The sequence below is a fragment of the Hesperophylax consimilis genome, chromosome 14 (assembly GCF_061612785.1).
Source record: "Hesperophylax consimilis isolate HC1 chromosome 14, BYU_Hcon_1.0, whole genome shotgun sequence".
In the NCBI taxonomy this organism is placed as follows: domain Eukaryota; kingdom Metazoa; phylum Arthropoda; class Insecta; order Trichoptera; family Limnephilidae; genus Hesperophylax; species Hesperophylax consimilis.
In genome coordinates, this window is record NC_142849.1 from 30,526,882 (window position 1) to 30,545,356 (window position 18,475).

The 18,475-nt window shown below is 32.9% G+C and overlaps 1 protein-coding gene across 1 annotated transcript in view; it reads right to left on the reverse strand.

Annotated features, from left to right (window-relative positions):
- Positions 1 to 725: 725 nt before the first annotated feature.
- LOC149418191 (uncharacterized) overlaps positions 726 to 18,475 on the reverse strand; it is an 88,167-nt gene continuing 70,417 nt past the window's right edge. The window contains exons 3-4 of the mRNA XM_089639745.1: positions 6,980 to 7,090; positions 726 to 3,672 (exon numbers count right to left, since the gene is read on the reverse strand). Of these exons, the coding sequence (XP_089495871.1) occupies positions 3,440 to 3,672; positions 6,980 to 7,090 (344 nt within the window). The 3' untranslated portion in view covers positions 726 to 3,439. The remainder of the gene's footprint in view (positions 3,673 to 6,979; positions 7,091 to 18,475) is intronic.

An 18,475-nucleotide genomic window follows, 5' to 3' on the forward strand; every position in this document is an offset into this window, starting at 1 on the left:
TCATTCAATGAAAACGTTGTACGAAACGAACGAAAGATGGCGCAAAACAGTATTATTTTCCAATTGCGTATAATAAGAAATACTTTTGGTTTTATTTTTATTCTAATTTATAAATATTTTGTATTTATATTTACTTACTCTCTCTCACTCTCTCTTTCTCTACGAGATGTGTGGGATTGCACTAACCTTGATTATTATGATTACATAATTTTAAAACGTTTTTTAAATCGTTAAATTATTTTTTTTTTTATTTGGTTCGACAACTTCGCCAAAAGTTGTTAATTATTTATACATTATTTTAGATGAATTCATATATGTCCACGTATGTGTATGTGATTGTTGACAGAATGCATTGTCATCGACAACGAGTCTATCTGTAGAGTATCAGTTCGATCGGATGTCGGGAAGTGGGTTAATTTCCGCTTCCAAGATTCATTCATTCCCGAAATAATTAGTGAAATTCGTATTGATGTATTTAATGAAAAGCATTGTCTATCATTTCACGTTTATTTGTTTATTTTTTAAACTAGTGGTAGTGTTTATTTATTTATTTATCACTAAAACAAATATTCATAAAAATGAACAAATAACAGTTTTTTGTTTAAGTCACTCTGAGGATGTTCAAATTCGTTTTATTTTTAAACAGATTTATGGAGGAACAAATAAGACTTATATTAATTAAAAAGTAGAAGATTTTGAACATAAAATTGTGCAATTTATAAGTATGTTTTCTTACTGGCATTACGATTTTTTTTACAAACATGAAAAATATTTGTAAATTTCGTAACTTAATTATGTAAAATGAGTAAAAATAAATTTACATTTTTTATGGATGTCATACATACCTACCATACTTTATATTTTACATAGACAACTTAACTTCGACATTTTCAGAAAAAAATCTGTTCTAGTAAATTAAAATCAATTTTATTTACAGATCATCAAATCACTCTCATTAATTATTGTAGTTAATAAATCTAGACAATAATAATCTCATTAATACATTGGATACAACCACGATTACGACTAAAAAAAGTATCTAACAATAAATATTCATAAAATCTCAACTAGTGAAAATGTAATCCGGTGAGAATGTTGATATTTTTAATGGTAAAACCCTTATTATGAGATTTGTTATCTATTTACAAGAAAATGACCATTAACTCAACACATTAAAATGGAATTCACATTCAACCTACATTTTAATGATTTCACAGGCATTTTTACATCATTCGTTAGTCATCTGGCATTCCTACATATTTTTTTTTTACAAATTATCAAGTATATTTTCATCATTGTTCACACATTTCATAACGTTCATAATTCAGCAGGCAAATTTAGCAAATCATCAGGCATACTTATAAATTCTTCGTTCTTTAGGCAAACCTTTCAAAATCATCAGGCATATCTCCACTGTTTTTCAGAAAAATATACAAAATTCATCAGACATATACACAGAATTCATCAGACAAAATGTAATCGTTCTAAAGACCAATCAACATAATTTATTAGCAGAGATGTGCAAAATGGGTACCCAAAACAAATTGAAATGCAAAATGGAAATGGGTCAGAACTTTTCCATTTTAAAATGCAAAATGCAAAATGGTTTTAGAAAAGCATTTCAAATGCAAAATGCAAAATACCTATTTTCAAAATGCATTGAAAATGCAAAATGGTTTCTCAGGTCAAACAATTAAAATAATTATAGAATTTTTAAACAATTTTGTCATTTAATAATGGACATCAATGTAGAACAAACATATTACATGATGGTAAATCCTTAAACACCACGACTACAGATTATGAAACCACAAAAAAATTGCGCAAGTCAAATGTCGCCAACGTAAAAACATAGAAACTGCTATCTAACATTTAATATTACAGCGTCATGGTCCCATGTTCAGTATTTGAATCAGTATTTTTTGTAATGGTATCATTCAATTGCCAGGGCTCCTACCAGGGAGCAACTTGACAAATGTAAATTATCTCTCTTAGCGAGGTTGAGGACTGACTGATATTTGGGGCTTATGAAAAAAAGATGAGTGGAGATAGTAGGAAGAATGTTGCAAAAAAGCATTTAAAATGGAAAATGCATTGAAAAAAGCATTTAAAATGCAAAATTCAAAATGGTTTTTAGAAAAGCATTTAAAATGCAAAATGGAAAATACCCATTTTGCATTTTGCATTTCCATTTGAAATTGATTTATTTGAAATAAAGCACATCACTGTTTATTAGGTATATCTCTATTCCTACAACATTTATAGCAATATCATCAGGCATATCTTCAGCGTTTTTCAGACAAATCTACAGAATTCATCAGACATCCACAGAATTCACCAGACAAAATGCAATTGTTCTAAAGACCTATCAACATAATTAATTAGGTATATCATCATTGTTCACCAGGAATATCTACACAATTCATCACCTGCATCATTTCAAAGAAATTGAAAAGACTCATAGTACGTTAGAAATCGATGTTGTTTTACAGGTTTGGGTCTCCTGTAGTCGATCGTTGAGAAAATAAAGTTTAAGGAAGATATGTTCTTAATGATTGATTACGCGAAATGGTTAATAATGAAGATTTTGTTTGATTAACGATGATTTAGGTAAGAGATTGGGTAGAATTTTCTGATGAACGATGTAAATTATCTTGATGACTTGAATCTTCGGGCATCATCACTACTTCTTCGAGATGATATACTCCAAACGATACTTATTATTGAAGCGGTGCACTTTGCAGGCTTCACCTTGGGATTCCCATTAAGACGGTAGTTGAGGAAGTACAGTTTCTTGGAGATATCATCCGATGTCCGATGAAATATGTAGAAGTGTATGATGAGCACTATAGATATTTGCCTGATGTCTATAATCTCCAGATATCATCACTAATTTTGTAAGACATTATGCTCTAAACGATCCTTAGTACTGAAGTGGTGCACTTTGAAGGCTCCACATTAGGATTCCTATAGAAGCAGGCATTAAGGAAGTATAGTTTCTTGGAGATATCATCTGATGTCTGATGAAATATGTAGATATGCCTAAACAGCGATAGAAATATATGCCTGATGTCTCTAATCTCCAGACATCATCATAACTTCGTCAAGAAGATATTCTCCAATAGATCCTCGATGACGAGCCGATGCTTCTTTGCAGGCTCCACCTTGGGCCACCTATAGAGACGATCGTTGAGGATGTACAGTTTCTTGAAGATTCATATGGAAGATTTAATGTCTGATAAAATTTGCATATTTGCCTAGTGAACGATAGAGATACCGTTTCTTGGAGATATCATCTGACGTCTGATGAAATTTGTAGATTTGCCTGATGAACGATAGAGATACAGTTTCTTGGAGATATGATATGATGAAATTTGTAGATTTGCCAGATGAACGATAGATATATACGTTAGATGTCTCTAATCTCTAGACACCATCACTACTTCTTCGAGAAGATGTCCTCCAACAGATCCTTAGTAATGAACCGATGCTGCTTTGCAGGCTCCACCTTGGGCCGCCTGTAGAGACGGTCGTTGAGGAAGTATAGTTTCTGAGAGAGCTCGCACTGCACGTTGAACCACCAGTCACAGACAAACACAGCTTGCGAGAATTGGGTACCGTTGGGACACAGGAAGGTGGCTTGGCGGCCGTCTATGTCGCAGTAATGCCAACCTGAAAATTAACAAATTTATAAATCATCAGTGGGAAAAGTAATGGTTTAGGGTAGGAGTGTTTACATAGTGAACAATCAACAATTTGATAGGCGAGTATTCCATTAACCATTTCAAAAGATAACCAGCACCTCTGCCATAGGTCACCCCCAGCGGTTGTCTTTGGAAACTTTGGTTTCATAAAGGTGTACATTTTATTTGAATATAAAGCATGGTGTTTTCTCTCTCTAACTACGTTTAGATCATATTTCTCACCATGACAGTAAGGGAGACGCAATTATTTATATATTTTCCCAAAAACGAATAAATTAGCCCGAAGGGTCAATGGGAACAAATGTCGCCACTAACAAAGTACATTTTGATTCTAGACCATTAGCACGTGCTCTGTCTCACGTACACTCGATTGACATAGTAAATGTCCATCCCATTTGAATCCTATAATCATATCGAAAAAGTTTGTATTTGTAATTTAATGCCCCATTGGTAAATATTTGGACCACGAAACATGTCCACATGTGCTATGGATTATAGAATTCTTGTTCTAAATAAAAAAACACGGTTCTTACACATAATCTGATAGTATTATTACGCCAGCGTCTGGACGGTTTCGGTCCTCTGATTGGTCAAATTCAAATCTTTTGTTTCGGTTAAATTCCGCATAGCCTGCCCTGATGTCCGACAGAGAGAACCTCTGGCGGCGTAAGAACGAACCAAATAACTAGAGCGAATATTTAAATATGCAGCTAGCAATAAACATAATTAATGCAAAATTGCTTGACCATCAAAAAGCGTTTAATAAGAAAATTTCTTCTGGAAGCTTATCACTTTGTGATGGCATTATTTATTTTATTAAAACACAAATAACTTTGTTTACATCACTTTATTATATACAACCTCTACATGTTTCATGAACAAAGTTCACCTCATCAGAAGGAAGTATACACTGAAGTCAAAAATTAAATATAGATTACAATTGGAAAGATGAAGTAGAAGGAGGGGGGAGGGGTAAGAGTGGGCGGAGTTTATCACAATTAGGAATAACAATACCGTTAGAAGGGAAAGACCAGTTGAGTGGGAAAATATTTAAAAGAGGGTTAAATTTGTGGCGTCGAGAAAAATCTAGATTAACTAATTAATAATAAACCGCTCGACCTACTTAGTACCTACTCCCGAATTATGTACCTGCAGTCGAAATCGCATCGTAAACAAAGCAGTCTACTTACTACAAGCACCTACTTGTCTACCAGGTGACAATACGTCACAGGCCGTCTTTCACATTACGAGAACTCGCCAGAAGGTTCGAGTCTACCGCCTAGGCATAATTGCCGCGCCGTCGAAACTTCGTGAAACACACAGTCTGTGCGAGTGCCTAGGATTTAGTTGCCATCCATCTACTTACTGTTGCCGTCGGCCGTGTAGTATAAATAAGCCCGACGCAGCGAGTCAGTCAGTCAGTCATCTATCAGCCGTCAGTTAAATCAACGAGTGATCACCCGCGCTCTTCTTACTAGCGCGAAGGACAACGTACCCGGCTTCGCCCGTATCATCATGGACTCTATCGGGACATCATCTTAGCGCCTTGTCCAGATCGCCGTCCCTGGCAAGCGCTACTCGGATTACAAGCGCCCTGGTTCCAGTGTCTCTGACCAGCGCTTCTTCCACGCCACCATGACCACCACGAGGACACGCAGCATCCTCTCTGGTCTACGCCGCTCCCGCTCTACCGCCTACAAGGTCCGCCGCACCTTCGGCACTTCCGTCAGCACTGTAGTATTGATTCCCCAGATCGCCAGTGCCTGACAGTCATCGAGTCCGGTCTCAGCGCGCCGTCGCCAACTACCGCCTGGACCACAACACCGCAGCAACCGGAGTATTCAACTTTTGTCCTACACCATCTCCTTGTCACGGCAACTGACTCAGTAAACACTGTGACCTTCACGACACGCCTTTTATTCCGTGCCTCACCATTGATCCCCAAAAATTGAACATGCTATTATTCATTCTAACTCACTTCAACTCCTTCCTGTTCCGTGTTTTAACAATATATACTCACCCTATCTCTGTGAATGACCTAATATCTACCTGTTAAATGTAACTGTTGTTAGTATCAATGAAACTGGGCGAAGCCTAACCAAGTGCCGCCCGCAAGGCCTAGCAGCAAAAAACCCGCGGAGCGGGTTTTTAACTGCTAGTTAAGTATTTATTTTTAAAAAATACAAGAAAATAATAGTTCTAGATGACTGGAGATGATTATCTCTCAACGACACTGCTGAATGATTCCAAATAGACTATTTAATAGTCTCTAATTCAGTTAAAAATACAATTTAAGTGGATCAGTAGCTACTGTACACTAAATATACAAAAAAGCATAGACGATCATTGATCAAGCGTATTCAATAGATTAATTGATTCAATTACTCTGCAGCGTATCGTTGTTTATCTTACTTATTCATATGGGCATTAACGTTTAAGAAGAAGCCTATAAATGAATAATAATAATACATCAAGACCACTTGATTCACCTTTACCTAGATTTGTATCCGTGTCTACGTGTGTAGATACCTACTTAAGTGTTACAGGTATAAAACACAACACTACATGTAATATATTATTATGTAATGATAATTACAAATGATCTTGCACTGAATATAAATTATGCAGGTATCATATTATAACTACAACAAAATTAAGGTCGATTGAAAAAACTCTTATAATTTCTTATTTTACAGATTATATGAAGAATAAAATAAATTACTTTTAACTTTTAAATTCTTCAGGCCTCAGTCACATTTTGTCAGAAAGTCTGAGTATTTCCTCTTTGCAATAAGATCCAAATAATTGGAATATTTCTGAACGTCTCCGAAAAATAAAAACTGCTTTTGAAAGCTTTTATTATTGGAAACAAACACATATTTTTTGATTATATTAAAATTTTAAATGCAAACGTAAAAAATAAAAATGTCTAATTTTACGTTTTTTATAACAAAAATTACTGATAACAAAAAATATATTAAAAAACATTTATTTTTTAAGACAGAAGTATTACAAACGTTATCGTCACCTCGTTTTTCTCTCGTTTTATATTGAAATAAATAATAAAAAATTCATGAAGTCTCAAAAGTTTTTTTCAACTCGCGGTCGGTACTTTTGTACATTTTTTGTTCTGTGGTTAACTTACTAATTTGAATATAAAGTGCGATGTTTTCTTTTTTAACCATAGATAAGTTTCATTCTCATGGGTAGTGATGAAACGGTAGAGATGACTTTTTTGTACACAAATTTGTTTTCATAGGTAAAATAATAATCACCTTGACATCTGGTTTCCGGGTCAGCAAAGAAGCCCGGGTAAGGCTGCTCGTCACAGTAGAAATTGGTGTAGGGAACTTCCCCGAGGATAGGGTAGTCGGTTCCTGGTCTACCTGGAAACGATTGAAAAAACCAATTTCAGAACCAGTAAAAATATACACCAATTTTAATAAGCTTATACACGTAGCAACTTATGCTTATAATTATTGTCTTTTTAAAGTAAGGAAAGGTAATTTTTCTTTTAACATTGAATATAATAACTTGAGGCGCACTGTTCTTACAACACTAAAAACATCTGAAAATAAATTAAAACAGATTTTTGGAACCTGAATTATTAACAATTATAAATGATACAAAAAATAGGTAGTATTTTTTTTTCATTTTTTAATTGGTTTTTTAAAAATCATCAATATAAATTATCTCTTGCCTACAAATCACCATCACCAATCCACTGTTTCCTAACATTATATCTTCAGAGAGTAAAAAATTACCAAAAATACCAATGCCTGCCAATTAATCAATACAGTATTGTCCTTGGAACCCTTAACTGAGACTACATAAAACATTAGGACGGTTTGTTGCACCTGGTATTATATATGGTTGCTTCACAGGACAGAAACGATAACAGAACTTGAATTTTAACCTTCAAATTTGAAGTTTTTTTTATTAGTTGCAAATGCAAAGCTTTTACACGATGTAGATATAAAGTATAATATAAGTATATATTTTTTTTTTTGTGAAAAAAAAAATTGAATTTATACCTTTTTTTTCAGGAAACCCTATTCTTATTTCGGATGTCTGTGAGTGGATTGTTATTTTTTCCTGACTGAAATTATCGCTTTAAATATAATCAAATATACTTTAAGTGTAATTTTCAAATTTAAAACATATTGTTCAGACAATCGATAAAGTAGGTACCTACTTTTCAAGTTTTACTAACGGTGTTCATTCGAAAGGTAAATTGAAGACCGTCTCTCTAGTTCATCGACAAAAGATATTATTTTATTATAAAGAAAATGACAATGTTTGTTTTTGAAAGGTGCTGAGGAAAATAAATTTATGAACACATCAGTTTTACAAATCCTAAATTTATAATACACATAAATTAAAAGCTAAATTTAAATAAATTCCAACAAACACTAAAACTAATAGGCTGTAAACTATAACTCCGTCAATAACCACAAGCTTTAGACAAAGACACCACAAATACCAAGCACTAAAAGAATTTAACAATCTTACACTCAACACAAAAAATGAGGAAAACAAAATTTTGATATGGATTAAAGAACAAAAAAAAATATCTTAAAAAAAATTACCTACATACTACACATATCATACACAACCGGACTAATAATTACACACATACATTGCTTAGTTTTTTATAACTACTGAATATTAATTAATTTTTTCTTTATATTTCAATTAAATTCGATTTAATTTTAACATACTTTGAATAAAGTCCATTTATTTACACAAAATTTGTCGCATAAACTTGTAAAATGGGGGCCTCAGCACGAGTAAGCACCCAGTGAGCTTCACATTACCAAATTCGAAATTTTTCACGGGTCTGCGGTATTTTAAATATGCAATAATTTTATGCGATCAGTTAAGCGAATTGCAGATTTGAACCAATCGTGATAATATTAATACTTAACAACAACAAAAAATTGACAGAACCATGTAAATAATAAACATTGCATGACTATAATTACTTTTATTTTAGTACGTTTTAAAACACGAGTGAACTTTGTGATCAAAGCCTACTGTTTTTTCGTGTTGCATATTGGTGATTTCGATCAACAGTTTTGTTTAGCCTTAGGTACTTAGTTATTTACTTTCAGAGATGTACCTATTAGCTATTACACTTGTTCATATGTATATCTGTCGATTAATAAATTCAACGTCAAACACCGTAATCGGTGATCGATAACCATGAGATGTGTACACAACAACTAGATAATTTTTACAAACTAATTATTTCAAAAAAAGTTCAGAAAAGGGATTTAGATTTGCTGTGAGTATCGACTTGCCTCGTCTCCTTGATAACTAGCTATTAAAAGTAACCAACTTACAAAATAACTAAGTAATTTAAAAAATGTGCCATTTTACCACAAGGGAGGGCCATCAATACAAAACGCATGTTACACTCCTGTCCATCGTTCAAAAGCAGGTGCTTTTCTAAATCCTGACATTACGAAACTCAAAGAATGTAGGCTATATATGGATAAGTAATGTAAATTTTGAATTTTTATTTTATCAACTATTAGTTGAAGCCATCGGCGTTTTTCGAAATTAGATGCAACTAACTAACTAACTAACCATCACGCCATTTTCCCCCAGGGGTAGGCAAAGAGGACGGACCGCCAAACAACTCGGTCTTGGCACACACTCCTTGCCTCATTAACATTCATACATCGTCTCATACATACTCTTCTATTATTCTGACTCTTGACATGGCCCGACTCAAGTATCTGATTCACTTGGTGGTGCCATGTCTTCCTCGGGCGTCCCCGACTTCTGCTACCATTCACATTTGCATCGTATATTCTCCTTACACTCCTTTCTTCGCTCATTTGCTCTACATTCCCAAACTATCTAAGCGTCCCTTTCTTGATCTTACTCATTACGCTTACATCAGCCTTGCACTCTTTGCGGATCTCCACATTTCTCAAACGGAATCACGATTACGAAATTAGATGTAGACATTAAAACTAAAATTTTAGGATTAGGAAAAAGGGCGTGGGATTGAAATCTCAGATTTTTTGAAATCTCATGAAAAGAGTGAAGTTCTTTTTGTTTTTAATGTCAATTTTGCAAAATTTAATCAATATCGGAACAAAACTGATGATTGTATAAAAATATAATCCACGCTACCCGCCCGCCCACCACAGACGTCTTTTTTAAGTACCTAAATATAAAGATAGATGTAAAAAGCAGTGTAGGAGTAATAATTACACAAAACTACGTTATAAAAATGTTATATCATTAAAACATGCCTCAAACAAGATAATTCCATATCAAAAAGGTGTTATTTATCACAATCTCATCCTGTACCATAAACAACAAAATCACAGTAATTTATTTCAACACATCCAACTTATGTTTTACTAACTGCAAAGAAAAATCTTAATACCTTGTTTATATTGGTAAATTAGATTAATTATACAGACACAAATAGCCTAGATTTCGTTCCACGTTATGAAATCACGCAATCTGGATATCACAGACATCCGGGTTATGAATTACACTATGAAATCAATTAAACTTTTTATAAATCAAGATTAAAATTTCAAACTTTGTGATCTATTGAAGATTAAGAAAATTAATTCGGTAGACATCAAGACAACTAGTATTTATAAGATTTCAGTCGAAAAAACGAAATTCATTATAGTGTACCTAATTCAACGCTATATAACCTAAAATAAGAACTAACCATCAGAGAGGACGGACCCATTCACATACATACATCGTCTCATACATACTCTTCTGTTATTCTGACTTTTGTTCACTTGATCATGTCATGTCTTCCTCGTATGTCCCCGACTTATTTTACCGTTCACATTTGCATAGCATATTTACACTCTTTTTTTCTTTTTATTATAATTATTTCTTGCTAGAGCAGTCCCGATGAGTTACAAAACTCATTGTAGGATGAGAGGAACTTACAATCAATAGGTGGGAGCTAATAGGTACATTTTTACATTGGTATTTTGATATAAACGTTATAAGTTTCACATACGAAACAGTACAAAAATAGAAAAATCAAAATTATAAGTTTCACATACAAAAAATTACACAAATAGAAAAAGGGAGGTTAAGTAGAACAAACAAGAAGAAACAAAAAAGAAACAGACAGGGATATACACATAAGCACAGAGCCAAGGCAGGAATTTAGAAGAAGGTACTTACCCACGAATACATTGGTAAAAATAGATTATGCTCGATTACAAATACAGGGGATAGAAAAGGAGAGAGAAAGAAACAAAACAAAGTACAACACGACAAGAATTACATGTTTTCGTTTTTATATGTTTTAAAAATATATTCTTTTAAGGCCTTATTTTGAATTTTTGGATTATACAGGCTATTTTTATACATATAAGGAAAGAGTTATAGAGTGTGTAGGCAATATAGTTAAGCGATTTTATTCCATATTTCGTAGTGTGTGTTAGAGGAATGCTGATTTTATTGTTATTCCGAATTTTGTCCTTGTGGATGTCTTGATTATATAGTAGCTTGATGTTAGTGTGGGTTGATTTTTGGGTAATTTGTAGGATGGTGCTCGTGATTTTATGTTTGGGAAGGACTGTGATTGGAAGGATACCGGAAATTGATAGCGGAAATTGATAGCGGAAATTTTCTTTGTTCATTCGCTCTACATGCCCAAACCGTCTTAATGTACCTTTCTCAATCTTGCTCATTACGCTTATATCAGTGTTGCATTCTTTGAGAATTTCCACATTTCTCAGATTTTCATATTTATATGGTTTTACCATCTCAGGAATCTCATTTCTACAGCATTAAGTCTAGATAGATAGATAGATAACCTACCTAAACTTTTTGTTTCCAACGCACGTAAGCCGCTCCCAATCAGCAAATAAACCTGTGGGTTGCTTTTAAAAGGGCGAATTTCCATATTTCGATGTATTTTTGTTACTTTTCAAATAAGGTTATCTTCCAAATTCTAAAAGACCCTTTAAATTACAAGAATTTGTTTTCTATTTCGGGGGGTAATATTTCAATAGAATTAAAATGTGCCAAAAACATTGATGGATTATATTTAGATGAGACGTGAAGCCAAAAAATATGTTCTGCTTTTTTACCTCCAACTGACCTCCAACTCTTCCAACTCTTTTACTAAAACTACCGAATCGGATCTACGCGCATCGCTTATCACGTTCTAATGTGAAACAAGTTTCTACAAAGACATTACTACGCAGGCGGCCCTAATTATAGTTCTATGGCCAAAAATGGAAAATTCTACACCAACCTCGTGTAATTTAAAAAAAATACTTTGGCTCTTTTAAAAGAAAGCCACAGAAATAATTAAGCTATTAGTCTAAGATCCCTTAAAGAACGACCGTCACCGAGATGTTTATTTGATGAAAAGTATTTTATATTTAATTTAATATGTCAATAAATATATTGCATATCGGTTGCCTAGCAAATTTTAGTCCAGGGTATGATTAATTAATAATAAAAAAAAAAAAAATTAAACATTGCACCGGTTTGATTATTATAAAAATTCTATACCAATCGAAAGTATGAAACCCATTGAATATGCAAACGTTAGGTTGCCTACTCTTTTCCGGTCACAACTCTCAGGTTGCCATGTATAAACAGGTAAATCGAAAAAGCATTTTGCACCGGTCTGATTATTGAATAAAAATTATATGAAATTAAAGATTATTTTATTATGAACACGATGGTATAAGGTTGCCTGCTAAAAATCAGTCCCGAATTCCGGTTGTCGAATTTTGAAAACTAAAACTTTTTGAAAACTAGCCGGGAATTCTCGTGTGCGACTGAGAGGTCCCAACCAACCATCCCATGCGATAGAAGAGGACAAAGCATAGCAGCTGTCCGTCCATTAAAACAAAAAGGGTGCGCATGCTATTTGTTCTTGAAAATGAAAAGGATAGCGATATACTCGTGCAAGGTACCATCTAGTCTAGAGTGCACAGAGTGCACGAGTCTGACAATTATAGTACCTTCCCACAATGTTTAAGTATTTATTAACGTTTTTATTGTTAGTTGGGAGCGGCTAAAGTGCGTTGTGTGGCCCATCTGGAGAAACTGTTGAATGAATTCATTGTTTATTTATCATATTTTAAAGACAGAAAACGGTTTCAAAACGTTTAGATTACACGCCCATTACAAAAAAGTATATGATTGAATACAGGTCCAGTAAAAAAATCTTACCAATAATACATAATATATGTTTGTCTGAAGAAGAAAAAAACTCATGCGTGAGAAGTTTAAGTAATCGGTATCATGCAAGTCTTTATTTATTGAATTGATGTGACCTAATAATACTGCAGAGTGGAATATTAATTTCCGAGAATACTTAATGTTTTTTCGAATAATAATATGTGGTCGCATACTGACTGCCGTTTTAGGAAGGTAAACGAAAAATAATTCATCCATGCAATATCTACCGTATTATTGCGACAACTTCAACACGGAATCACAATTGTATCGCCGTGTACAAAATGTTGGTAGTGATTATAAGGATGTTGTCGACATGTTATTTATCGCGTAAATAACAAAATATAACAGGTTTTAGTAGAATTTATGTCGAAAAGCAGAACAACAAATTTATATAAACAAACTGCCTAACTCTACTTCGACTTATTTTGTTTATTTATTTCACTATTCTTTATCTATTACTTTCCCATCATGCATTGTAAGTATTTTGTGTTTGTGGTATTATGCTTATTTGTATGTTCTTTGTATTTTGAAAATAAAAAAACATAAATAAAAGCCTAGCTGGGCGTGAAGTTCAAAATAAATAAATAATGTTAACTGTAAAGCAGTTTTTTTTGACGGAAGCAGTAAAAACTTTAGAAAAGTGAGCGTTCTGATGTTATGAAATTTTGGCCTATATACATCTATCGTATTCTATGTAACGTAATTCAATAATGAGATGTTATATATTTATTTAAAATATCTAAAACATGTTGCTACATTGTTATTTTTTAGAAAAGATAAATCTTAACTATTTTATTTATTTATTTATTCCTTTAGATTTACACACAATACAGTATGATACAAGATATAATTAAAATATTTTAAGTGATTATAGATTATTGTACCTTATCAGGTCGAAATTATTGGTTCCTAACTAGGAAAATTGCCCGTTCCAAGGAACCAAAATATGTGAAAGTGTGTGATTTGTCTATGTCTATAATATATCTCATTAATATTTTAATTTTTGATGTTTAATCGTTACAATCTTATGATAGAATCGAACTTGAGCTGTTGTGTATGTTTCAGTTGTTTATGAGCAATAATTAGAATAGTGGAAGATATATATATAGTGTGTGATTAGTCTATGTCTATTTATTATGTGACGTTTTTTGAAATTTTTTCAGATTCTCCTCTACCCAGTCCAATCAACCATTTAGTTATTATTGGGCCTATGTAGGAAATATTACTATAAAGCAGACATTTGATTGTGTGCGACAGAAAAACTCACGAACAGTAAGTTAGGGCGTTTTGATATTTGCACAGGTTGAAAACAGTTAAAAATGTTGTTTTCATCGTGATTTTATATAACAAAGATGTACTATTTTTACAAATGATCACATAGAAAAATAGACTGTTGAAACTCGGGCGCAGTCGTGGAATAAGTAATTACTTCTAGTTCAAAATATATTGATATTATGAAATTGAACAATACATGTATCAAAAACACGCCCAATAAAATAATTACATTTAAAAAGTTTACGAACTGCAGGTATTATTATCATGGGAATAAATCATACCTCGTAGGCGCAATTTACAATTTGTATATTTTATTACGTATAAAATAATAATTTGTTCATACGTGATCAGACATCTCACGAAACAAAATGACCTTGTGGGTCAGGCGGGCAATTTCGACAAAGTACTTGGTTTCAGAAGGAGGAGGCTGTGAACTGCGAGCAGACCGGAGGCGTATGTGTATTTTATTTAACCTATCGCATACCAACACTCAGCGCAAAACGGCTAGTCGGCTATTCGGTTACTCGGCTATTCGGCTGTTCGGCGACATTCTACATCAGCAGCGAGCCCTTCTCAGATATATCCGACGCATTAAACGGACGGTTCCTTAAAAAAACAGAACATTAACAAAATATGATGAAAAAACTAATCTAACCAAATGTAACCAAACCTATCCAATTAAATTTTTGATTTTTTTATTAGTTTCTATTTTAACCAAGTTTGTACATGATTATGACATAATAATAATATTTGGATAATTTATACAGCGCCGTTTTCGTGAAAAATCATCACAAGGGCGCTGTACAAATATATTTCTTAAATAGTTAATACTAGAACTACTGACTTAAAACTAGTGACTTACCTCTAAGACTACAATCTTAATGACATATATATATATATATATTTTTTAATTTTTTTTTTTAAAAAGTAAGTCAAACATTCCCAGGTTACGAATAACCTGACTTTATTTGAAAATCTCCCACTACCACCACAGTAAGCTGAAAATGTTGCTTGTGTTGTGATGGAGGACTTAGCCAGCCGAGGAATTGAACACACTATGCCTGGGTGGGACCCACACGCGATGTTAACTCGGCCACCGACCGTTTGACATCGCGTTTGTCTATATATTTGCATATGTAGAAACTTAAAACTAACATTAACATGGTAATTTTTTACAGTGAGTTACAATATTTTGTATATGGCGCTTTATTCACATTATTAGAATAATGTCTCAGTTTTTTTTGCCCACTAGGGTTTCCTGTTCTGAGGCAGCCTATTGTAGATTTTATATTTTCGTATGAGATATTTTATATTGTCTTCATAATGTTTCCAGGTTGATTATTCACCTGAAATATTAATACAAATTGAAAATGTCTCTCGAGTAAAAATAAATGCCGCCGACGGGAATCAAACCCGTGCCTTGTGATATCCGGTCAGCTGCTCTCGAACCACTGAGCGATGTCGGCTTATTTCCAAGTCGCCAAATGATTTGATATGTACTAATACCTCAATCAACAATTACTGCTTATTATATTTTTTCCACCTGTAAACAACCAACTTTATTTTTGTAGGAAAGGCTTTGTTAGTGCTAAATTTCTCACTAGATGGCGTCGAGACATATCTCCATTTATTGTTGAAATATTTTTGACTTGTCAAATTATTATTTGTTATCCTTTATGCTATGCATAAAACTTTGTCTTATAAACATTAGTTTATCATTAAAAAATAAATCATAAAAAATTAAATTAGTTGGTTATTCCTTAGTAGTCTCAACCACGTTTTAACTTTGGTTCGAAATATACTACGTAGTATTTTAAGTTATTTTTTGTTTGATTTCATAAGAAAAGATATAGTTTCGCACCCTGAAATTTAACATTTCTTTGTCCGAAAGATACATTGAAATAGGAAATAATTAGTTTAATTTAGAATATTATCTTGTTTAATATTTATGGAGGGCAGTGGAATATTCAGATTCGTGTTTTTAAAGTTTAAATACAACATTTTTTTAACTATAGTTTTTATACATTGAAAACATGATTTTTTATAAATACTTCCTCTGTCATAGTTCTAACCTAGCCTTACTTTTTATAAATACTTCCTCTGTCATAGTTATAACCTAGCCTTACTTTTTATAAATACTTCCTCTGTCATAGTTCTAACCTAGCCTTACTTTTTATAAATACTTCCTCTGTCATAGTTCTAACCTAGCCTTACTTTTTATAAATACTTCCTCTGTCATAGTTCTAACCTAGCCTTACTTTTTTATCATATCATATTTTGGCACTGCTCTGTTGAATATGTTTCATCCGGTTACTTAAACATTTGCTTATTACGTATGTTATTAGCGACATCTACGGATACATTTAAGCCTCGTAAACAAGAAGGGTAGATTTAGCAATCCTTTGTTTTTTAAGGTCGGTAATGTAGCGTTTTTATTTTTAACGAGTTTATTGTGTATTAAAATTCCAAATAGACAGAGAAAAAAAAATTACAGCGTAACCTTAGGACCATTGCTGCCAGAGTCAGAAATATCAAAATGGCAACTATACGCAAAAATAAAACAAAAATTATAGACACAGATTTTTCCCAAACAATTGGGTATTTTCACAAACTATGAATACTGTTAAAAATGACGGAAGATTAAAAATTTAGTTTTCTGGTTATGATTATCGCGCTACAAATATGTTACTTTAACCCTTACAGTGCCGAAAAGAGCCGTGGCGCTCAAAGGTAGGTGTGTGAAAAATGCCAGCGACGCGGTGGCGATCTTTTTGAAAGTTCACTTTTGGGGCGCGTCAGTCAAAGCACTTTTGAAAAGTGATATATAGTCATTACAAGTAAAACTAAATGAAAATTACATATTTTAAATCGTTATAGAAAATTTATTCTTCATCATAAAAATATATTAAGCTGACCTTCATTTTCGTAATGTTTTTCTTATTTTTTTTTTCAATGATAAATAACAGTGAAAATACACTATACAGTATGCTATGGGTTAATCAATGTGCTAAAGTCAGGCGTGTGAGAGACAAGATGAAATCGTAGGCAGCAAGCTATCCGGTATCCGGGTCGAAGGTCATCTCATGCAAGCGTTCAAGCAGAGAAAAGTAAATCTACATAACAGAGGTGTATAACCTCCATACTTGGAGTCGCCATAGAATTAGTAATATTTCAAAAATTCTCGGAGATATTTCTAGTTGACAATGAAATTTATCATTTGTTTTGGTGTTTCCGTATATGGTGGAAGTTCCTTTTATGATATCAGAGAATTCACAAGGTGAGCCAAGTTCCGATGGAAATGTTTACATTTTGAGGTTGACTGCAAGTTTGAAGCAGCACGTTCTGCTTTTAACGCCTCTGAAATTAGGTTTTTCTATGAAGTAGCATTGAAAATTATTCTTAAAAAAAGCATTATTTGATTTGCGAACGGTAGCTGACATGACATTTCTCCATAAAATAATACACAACGAAAGTTGACTGCTCAGAAATTCTATCCCAAATAAATTTTAACACCCCATCTAAAAAAACTCGACACACCAACCTTTTTTACACAACTAGTAATAATACAAACGCTGCAGCCAATTCCCCTATTTCTCGCATCCTTCAAACATTCAACTCAATTCAAACAAGCACAAATACCGATATATTTTTTGATTCTCTCCCTCTATTTAAGAAAAACTTTTTTAGCACACTGAATTCGCCCACATAACACATACAACCACACACAGACACACAGACACACATGCACACGTACACACACACAAACACTCACACACATCTCTCTCCTTCCCCAGCACACTAATTTAACTTAACTTAAAAATGTAACTTAACCGTAAAATGTATAATATACCTCATATGCATATATGTCAGCGACATGTCATTGGTACCAATTATTGTACTAATTTTTATAATTTTTTTAACTATTGTCATCTATGTAATTATGTACTGTTTGTTTCTGCAATAAACAATAATAAAAATAAATAAAATATGATGCATTTTAACAGCTATTTCGTTTAAATTAAATTTACAAAATTGTCAAGTCCACTTAGCGGCAGTCTTTAATATTAATTACTAATTACTTACTAACTAACACATGAGTATAATATGTAACTAACTAGTAAAGTCGTGAGGTATTTATTATAAATGACTAGCACACACGTAGCTAAAGCTGAATCTGAAGTATTTACAAAAAAATATAACAATAGATCATCCAACCTTGTAAGGATATACAATGATTAATTATGGCGAAGTCTGGCGGTTGTTTTGGATGTTTTTTTCACAAAAATACATGG